At 37.9% G+C, this 8,888-nt stretch overlaps 1 protein-coding gene across 1 annotated transcript in view; it reads left to right on the top strand.

The window, feature by feature from the left end:
- LOC104625167 (protein SPT2 homolog) overlaps positions 1–5,766 on the top strand; it is a gene marked incomplete at its 5' end in the record, with an annotated part of 7,481 nt that extends 1,715 nt beyond the window's left edge. The window contains 5 exon segments of the mRNA XM_010292728.1: positions 1–1,059; positions 1,225–1,607; positions 2,420–2,579; positions 3,240–3,317; positions 5,535–5,766. The exon segment at positions 1–1,059 is cut by the window's left edge and continues 14 nt beyond it. Coding sequence (XP_010291030.1) covers positions 1–1,059; positions 1,225–1,607; positions 2,420–2,579; positions 3,240–3,317; positions 5,535–5,631 — 1,777 coding nt within the window.
- Between the last annotated feature and the right edge of the window lie 3,122 nt (positions 5,767–8,888).

Genomic DNA, 8,888 nt, shown 5'->3' with positions numbered 1-8,888 from the left:
CATTCCTGTTGAAGAGAAGCCTAAAAAGAGGAGGACTTGTGAGAATGTTGCTCAGGCCCCCGAGGCTGAGTATGCAACAGAAGATGAAACTGAGCAACTGGAATACAGTCATACTGAATCTGAGCATGAGCAAGAAGAATATGAAGAGAAACCATCCAAAGTTGCGGTGAAACCAAAGGCGCCTCCCAAAAGTGCACCAGCACCTCTGAACTTTGCAGAGCTCTTAAGGCTTGCTGAAAAAAAACAATATGAACCAGTGGAAATAAAAGCAGTGAAAAAGGTAGAAGAGAGACCCAGAACAGCAGAAGAATTGAGAGAGAGGGAGTATTTGGGACGTAAAAAGAAAAGAGTAGAAATGTATAAGAAAAGTGAGAAGGAGATTAAGAATACCGGGATATCCAGTTCTTCAAAACAAGGGACTTGTCAGAAAGAATCTCTAAATGCAAAACTTAACAAAAGCTCAATAGATAAGCATTCCACACCAAAAGGCAGTCTGTCATCTTCTATGAGTGGTACTGATAAGAAATCCAAGGCACCAGCATTGACTGAGAAACACTCACGGTCATCTTCCTCCAGATTTGATCAAATGGAAAAGAACTCACAAAATGGCTCCTCAAAAAGCTCTACTGGTAGCAGTCACAGTAAATTACCTGTCAATGGTAATGGGAAGTCCAGCTCAAGCTCTCATGTGCCACCCTCAAAACCAGCAGCCAATGGGGCTCAGAGGCTACCATCTGCTAAAGAATCCAGCCTGAAAAAGTCTGCCCATACAAAATCAGGAAATACTTCAGCCCTTCAGCATGGAATCAACTCCAATGCAAAACGATCAGGCAGCAGCTTAGGAAAAGGAGGACCTGGACATCCAGGTGGTGGTTCAAGTGTAGGACCTGGGCGGTCAAGCAGCAATTCTGGTATGGGACCTGGAAGGCCAGGAAGTGGTTTAAGCTCAGGACCTGGGAGACTGGGCAGTGGCTCAGCCGCAGGACCTGGAAGGCCAGGCAGCAGCTCAAGCCCAGGACTTGGGCGACTGGGTAGTGGTTCAGGCATGGGACCTGGAAGGCCAGCTGTCAGCTCAAGCATAGGACCTGGGCGACCAGCCAGCAGCTCAAGCATGGGTCTTGGGCGACCAGGCAGCAGCTTGGGCACTGGACCAGGAAGGCCAGGCATCAGCACAAATGCAGGACCTGGGCGACCAGGCAGCAGCTTGGGAACAGGACCAGGAAGGCCAGGAATCAGCACAAGCACTGGACCTGGGCGACCAGGCAGCAGCTTGGGAACAGGACCAGGAAGGCCAGGCATCAGCCCAAGCACTGGACCTGGGCGACCAGGCAGCAGCTTGGGAACAGGACCAGGAAGGCCAGGAATAAGCCCAAGCACTGGACCTGGGCGACCAGGCAGCAGCTTGGGAACAGGACCAGGAAGGCCAGGAATAAGCCCAAGCACAGGAGCCAAGCGACCAGGCAGCAGCTTGGGTACAACTGTAAAACCGAAGTGTACTGTTGTATCGGAAACTATTTCTTCTAAAAACCTAGTCACAAGACCTAGTAATGGACAGATAAATGGAATGAGATCTTTTCAAGGACATAGACCTGTGTTTCATCCACAAGGTATAAAGTTCTAGAGCAAATAATTTTTTTCATTTAGTTATTTGTTTTGTATTTTTTATGTATATCTGAGGTCACTGAGGGTCTCTGACAATTATAGATGCAAATAGGAAGACTTGGACAAAATACCATATTTGCCTTTTAAAGAGTGTGTTCAAGAGTAGAATGTTTTTTCTGCTTTGCCACTTTTTTTATTTTTACCTAGCTCATATTCCTCAAAATATAGGCCTGGGGTGTGAGGTATTACATGAAGGAAAACTAAGCAACCTGTGATGGATGTTGGTATACAAATGCTGTTAGAAGGAAAGGAGTTGAAGGCTTCACTTCCTGTATAGCTTAATTATGCTTAGGCTTTAAAATTTTGTAGTGTCTTAAACAACAGATGCTTAAAGTGGTACATGAAAAATAAAACCACACAGCAAACTTGTGACTGATATTTAAGTGTTTTGGCAAATTGACCTTATCAGTAAACAAGCAGTTGTAAAAATGTGTTTCTGAACAGAAACAAGCAGCATGGACTCTAGCAAATATGTGCCTAGAAAACCCTGAACAAGTACATAGACTTCTGTCTGGTACTTTCCTCAGGATGCAGTTGGTGATACTGATATGTAATCTTCCGTAGCGTAACTTAGAGGAAGTATTTCCTTTTACTGAGTTTCTGAGAATTGCTAGTTAATTTGAGGAAGAAGTTTTCCACCTTGAAGCCCAGAGATGTAAAATGGCTGTGCCCAAGGTATAGCAAGGAGAAGTACTGTTAAATTAATTTGATATTAATGTTATTAATTAATGATTTTTTCTACTCCCCTGTTGTTTAGGTCTTGGAAGACCACCTATTAGTTACAAGAGACAAATAGAAGATGACGATGATGATGATGAATATGACTCTGAAATGGATGACTTCATTGAAGATGAAGGGGAACCCCAAGAAGAAATATCAAAACATATTCGGGAAATATTTGGCTATGACCGGAAAAGGTAAGAAAAATGTCAATTTTAAGATATTGCAGAACAAGCAACAGAACAACAGAAACTAATATAGTTGAACAAATACAAAATGTTTTAGAAATGTGGGAAGTGCTGGTATCCACAAATGGTTTTGCATTGCAGAAATTTAAAAAGCATTAGAGCTGCTTCTGCGCAGAAGGGACCTTGAAATTTCACACTGACTGCCATGCTCTTTTGGGGAGCAATCAAATTTGATGCAATAGGACATAGTTAGAAAACAACACAGCTTCTTCAATGTCTCACCTGTATAATTCATAGCAGCCCTTTCTTATTATGGAATGTTAAAATGCTTTCTATATCACTCTGCATTATTTTAGAATTCATCAAATGTAGTTGCCTGAACATGAACTGCTAAATGCAATAGTGCTAGCTGTTCTGTAAGAGAATCTGACTTGGTATGACTATGAACTGCTGGAAAATGAAGGCTATCACCTGAGTTATTTTAATACTTCCCTCTTGTCTGACAATAAGGTATAAGAAAGCAAGCATTTGAAAGGCTCGTAACTTGCTTTATTTCAAAATGTTAAGATCTGTGTATAGCAAGGTAATTAATCTGCCTAAGAAGGAATTTGAATTCATAACTAACTTATGGTTTTTTCAGTGTACTGAAAACTAATATTTGATTTCCAGATACAAAGATGAAAGTGATTATGCCTTACGTTACATGGAGAGCAGCTGGAGAGAGCAACAGAAAGAAGAAGCTAGGAGGTATGCATGGATTTAAACTCAGATTGAAAGTGGGATGTTTATTTTCCAAGTCATGGGGCTAAGTTAGAGTGGATAATTGCTGCTTTTTATAGCAGAGGTAAATAAGCCTTACCATTTTTTATAAGAAAGCTTAGGTAAAGGTGAACTCAGCCATCCAGTAATGAGCACAGTAAATAAATCTTGTATGTTCATTCTCATGCATCACAAACTTTGCTTGGAGAAGGGAGGGGGGCAGGGTGGGACGGGACGGGACCACACACACCAAAACCAACTTATGCTCAAAAATATTTTAAAAAATACTTTCATTTGAAAGTATTTATCAAAATAAATTTCATTTGAAATGCTAAACCCTTGAATTTGTCCCAAGCATTAAAATATTCTGTTAGTTTGAAGACTGGAAGGGGATTTGTTTTTATCTATATACATGTGTTTGTGTATATTTTTATGCATTTATAAAAAGTACTCTGACAAACTTTTGTAATCAGTGATTTCAACTGTGAATATTATATATTCATAGTGGTTTTGACCATTGGTTTTGTCCTCTAGACCTGCAAAATTCCTGTGTCTCTATTACAAAACTTGGTGTTCATAAACTGACTTTCTTATTGATTTTTGACAGCTGGTGGAACAAGCTTTGTGAAAGTTGTAAGAAGTTTTTATTGATAATGGAAAATACTGGAATATACTGAGTCACCAAAATTTTTTGTTTTACTGAAATTTTTATATTCTGAATTGTTATTCAGAAAGTGTCTTGAGCATTGGAAACTTGCATCTTCTTAAGGTTATAGTCAGTGTCTCAGTGTCCTTGTTCCTCCTTGCTCCTTGGGAACAGCTGCAGCTCATGCAAAGTTATAGTGTGGTAAATGGATTTAGAGAAAACAACTGGAATTTTACAGTGATAATGCTATTGACTTAATTCTCTGCTGAAAACCTAGAGTAAGGTTTTGCAGAGTTGAATACATGGCTAACTTTTAACTACACATGCTAGCATAAAGGAAGGGAAGAGAAGAAACTTAATTTTATTCAAATTTAACTATTTTCAGTGTTCAGCTGCTTTTCACTGAGATTTTAGTTAAAAGCATTGTAACACTTGAAATGAGAAATTTTTTTCTAACCAAGCAAGCCCACTAAAATTACAGCGTTGTTAAGTTCTAAGTTGAAATTAAAAATGATTCTTCAAGCCAGAGTTTGATCACACAAATCCTTGATGTGTTTGTTTCTATTCTTAATTCGGATGACTGCAGTTTCCTGAATTCAGGATGACTTTGCTGTGCTTGTTTAGGCATAAAATCCATTTTAGAGCCTGCACTGGAGCAGTTTAGCCCAGAAGAGTTGAATCCTCATTGTCATGTGGTTGAACCTTTTGCATCGAGGTGCATGCTACACTGCCTTATGTTGCTTTGTGATGAACTACCCATGTACAAATGCACTTGGTAGGGCTGCAAATGAGGCAGTAGATCAGGAAATGGTAACTTGGACACACCTATTCCTAGTATCAAATCAGCAAGATTATCCAGCCCTTATTTATTGAAGAGGAGATCAGTGATTGCAGATACTGTTTTAAACATCACTTTCAACATACTGACTTGTAGGAAGCTGAAGAAATTGTGCAGGAACGTAGCTAGAAAGTGCTGTATTAGCAGAGTCTCTTCCATGGGCCTGTTCACCAGACTCATGGCAGATAGATGGACTGAGGGTGGAGCAGTGCTGTGCTTGTTAGCTGCATGAGTGGTGCCTCAAGCCAGGAAGTTGCAACAAAATCTTTTGCTTCCCTACTGTTTGACATATCCATTCTCTCCTTTGCCAACATAAAAGATTTAGGTGGTTCTCAGAAGTTGATGAGAGTCAATCCTGCTATGACTTGTATGTGAGAGTTACACCGGCAAGAATTGATGGATATGTTTCAGCAGCTACTTACTGGGGGGAAAAAAGTGACCTTTTGTTATTAAAATCAGTTTTTTTCACAATTTTTTAACACAAGTTTTAAATAATTTTCCCTCAAAAGATTTTATTCTAATATGATAAAATCTTAATTTCTTTTCTTAAAGCTGTATTCTTGCTATAATTAAAGAAAATTTAAGATTGTTGAACTGATCTAAAATTTTTGCTCAAATCAGCTGTAATAATTTCAGGATTGCTTTTCTTGAGGGAGGGGTAAAAGTAAAATTTCATGTTTCTTGAATAGCAGTGTGTAATGGATTTCATCTTATTTGGCAGCTTGAGGCTCGGTGTTCAGGAGGACTTAGAAGAATTGAGACGGGAAGAAGAAGAATTAAAACGCAAGAGACAGTCTAAGAAGCTGAGGACACGTTAACTGACTTATGGTGTTGACTTTGTTCATGTTTCTGCTACCCTCTGCCTCCACACATCTCTTATTCTACTTCACTTTCCATTTGCTTGTTAGAGGGCAAAAGAATATTTAAAGGGATTAAAGTACTGAAAAGCAAGGCTTCAGTTTGACCTAAATAAGATATTTATTTTTAATACTGCCAGGGTTGGTTTTTTATGAAGAAATTAATGCACTAATGCATATTATTAAGTGGAATAAAATTAATAGATGTTTCCATTGATTAAACCAGTTCAAGATGCCAGCAGAAATATTGACTAGCTATGCACTGACTTAGAACTGTGTGGGCCCGTATACCAGTAAACCAATTTTGCATTCACTTGAAAGAAAGGAATAGCATTATTGTTCCCTGATATTTCTTGAGACTTGGAGAAATTGCTTTATAGCCTACTCTGTCTCCCAACTTGAGCCTCAAAGTATTGAAATATCACCTTCTGTACAGAAGCAGCTTGGGTGTAAATTCAGCTGTTGCAACAGATGTTCAAAGCAATAAAGTGCTCTATATTTTCTGATTTGAGGACCCATAAAAATAATTTGAACCTCTTCATTCCTAAACAGGAAAGTGCATGTCATTTGCAAATTGTACAGTTATAAAAATGGCCAAATGATTACGTTGGCTGTTGCTGTGTCTGGAATTCCAATGCCAATCTAATTCAGTATGATAAATGCACACCCTGAAAACAGGAACTTCTAGTGTTTGTATGTAACTTGTGCTTTTGGGCTCAAGCATCTGCTTGGGAATTCTTTTCCTGCCCTGTAAATCTTCACATTTGTTTAACAGCTTCTGCTGCTTTTACAAATTGTGTATGGTGCACATGTTTTTTCTTGCATTAAACATCCGATGTGTTAAATGATTTAAAATGTGAAGCAGTCATTTATCTAATTAGATTTACTATTTAGAAAGCACATCAGAATTAAGTTTTCCTAGATTGTATTTGCAGCTCTTCAGTACTAACAACTTCATGTTAACTAGTTAATACTTGTGATTAATTTCATCAAACCAAAAATCTAAAGTGTTATGTATATCAGGAAAGTTAGTTCAGTTACTTAATGCCCATATTTGCACATTATTTCTAACTATGCACTTAAAGACTGTTTCTTTCAGTAACTGAATTTGTTTACAATCAGCACAGGGCTCATCTAAGTCTACGGGAGTTATACTGAGAGTCTGAAGCTCAAATCTGGTGTTGCATCTACTTTGATTTCCCCAGGTTGCTCTTCAAAGCTCACCAGTATCAGTACTCATCTTTGCCTCAAGTGCCAGGACTCCACTGATAGTACCTCAGGCTTCAGCTGCTGAGGCTGTTATGTTTTAATGCTAGAAGTACTTGGAGAAGTACAAAAAGGGCTTTGGGTGGGTGGGGTGGGGTGGAGAAAGTAAAAGAATAAAAAGAAAAAATTACCTTGTAGAAAAATGGCAGAGGAACCTTTCCTGTCAGGGGCAATTCTTAACAGTGCTGCTTCTAGGAAGCAGCTAGAAAGCTGTAAGGAACAATCTTGGAAGCTGCTGAAATTTAATCATCTGACTCTTAATGTAAGAAAAAACAGATTTGCTTTTTCAAGATGTTTTCTGTCAATGGTGTAGCATTTCACTGCCTCAGTAAAACTGACGTGAGTGAGCTATTGGGATAGATTCTGTAAACTAATTCAGTATTAGCTGACAGGGAGCCCAAATGAAGATACCATCATTGCTCCTCTGTATTTTTAACTTTGTACATTAACAAAAACTGTTTCTTGGTGTACACACTTGAGACCATGCAAGATAGTGTAACCTCACTGCTTGTCTAGAAGTGAGCTGTATTCACTCAGCTTCATTGGGACCATCTAAAATTCTTGGTTGTTGTTCCTAGAATTATCTGTTCAAGACAATGAACCCTGGGACATTAATGATAAAGTTACTGGGGTTTTTTTTACTTCTTTTTAGCTAGAGAAAGGCTCTAGGTCTGTCAACCCAGATGGCTATATCAGCTGTGAGCAACTTCCTGCCTGGATGGGGAAAAAAGTCTCTTATGAAGCAAAAGAAATATATTAATTCAAAATTGGTTCAGTTGGGAATTAATTCTGCATTTCAGATAAATATAGGTTAAATAAACATGATTATTTCTCCACTTTCTGATTATTTAACCATGCAAGATAAGTTAAATTTCTTAATCTGCAAAGCACTTTGTCATTTGTCTTTTAGATGGTGATGGGAATGTACTCTGCTAGCCTCCCTAAGACATTATATAACTGTTTCTTCACACAGTGATCATTGCTTAAATTTTTTCTATTTCATATGAAGAAATATTTGAGGACACATTTGTAATTTTACAGTCAAGAAGTACTTGCCCATAATTGGCATGGGATTCTAATGCTTTTCAAATTTTGTACAAATGTTTGGGTTTTAATATGTCTGCATTTGCATATTTGTAAATCAGCTAGGAGGGAACTAAATTTTTGTTTTTCAATTCCTGACCTTGTATCCAAAAAACGTGTTTACTGTTTGCCAGATTAACAGTATTAATCTAACAAGGGTACTTCAGTACTTTTCCAAAATGCATCTGAATTTGAGGTTAAGAAAAACTGGAAGAATGCTTATATTGGTTTATGAGGATCTGATGTTAAGCTAATGATTTCATTGTATTTAATGAAATTCTGGTTTGGTTTCTAGATTTTTAATTCACTGTTTGACAATGTGCCTTTTTTTACTAAATTGTGTCGAAAAAGTAATGAATGTAGGAGTATCAAAAAGTTGGTTGGTTTCTGCTGTCTCAGATTCTATATCCTTAAACTTGATAGTGTGAAACAACATGCTTTTCATAGAACCCTTCCAGGTCTGGCTTTGATTGCACAATTACAGTAGCTACTTCTTTACTGCTAATGCTAAATCAAATGAAGGGCACTTTCTATTGATGACTACTTTTTGAAAATGTCTTGTATTTACACTTGAGCTGTATTTCACTTTACAGCGACAACTTTTGGAGGCCAGGGTTTTGCATATCACAGGAAGCCTTAGTGTGCAACTCTGTGCTGTGCTTTAAAATAAAAATCTTTCAAGAAGTATATGAGATCTCTATGGAAATCTGGATTTATTTTTGTGTAAAGCCCAAAATATTGTCCAGGAAAACGAATTTTCTATTTTTTTTGCATTTTGTAACATAATCTAGTAGCTGATGCATATTTCTAGATATAGCATATTTCTGGAGACCAAAACATGTCGGAAAGAAAATAAATATGAAGAGACT

The sequence above is a fragment of the Phaethon lepturus genome, unplaced genomic scaffold, assembly GCF_000687285.1.
Source record: "Phaethon lepturus isolate BGI_N335 unplaced genomic scaffold, ASM68728v1 scaffold21698, whole genome shotgun sequence".
In the NCBI taxonomy this organism is placed as follows: Eukaryota; Metazoa; Chordata; class Aves; order Phaethontiformes; family Phaethontidae; genus Phaethon; species Phaethon lepturus.
The sequence above is the reverse complement of the archived record's forward strand: the minus strand, read 5'-3'. Positions and strand labels throughout refer to the sequence as shown.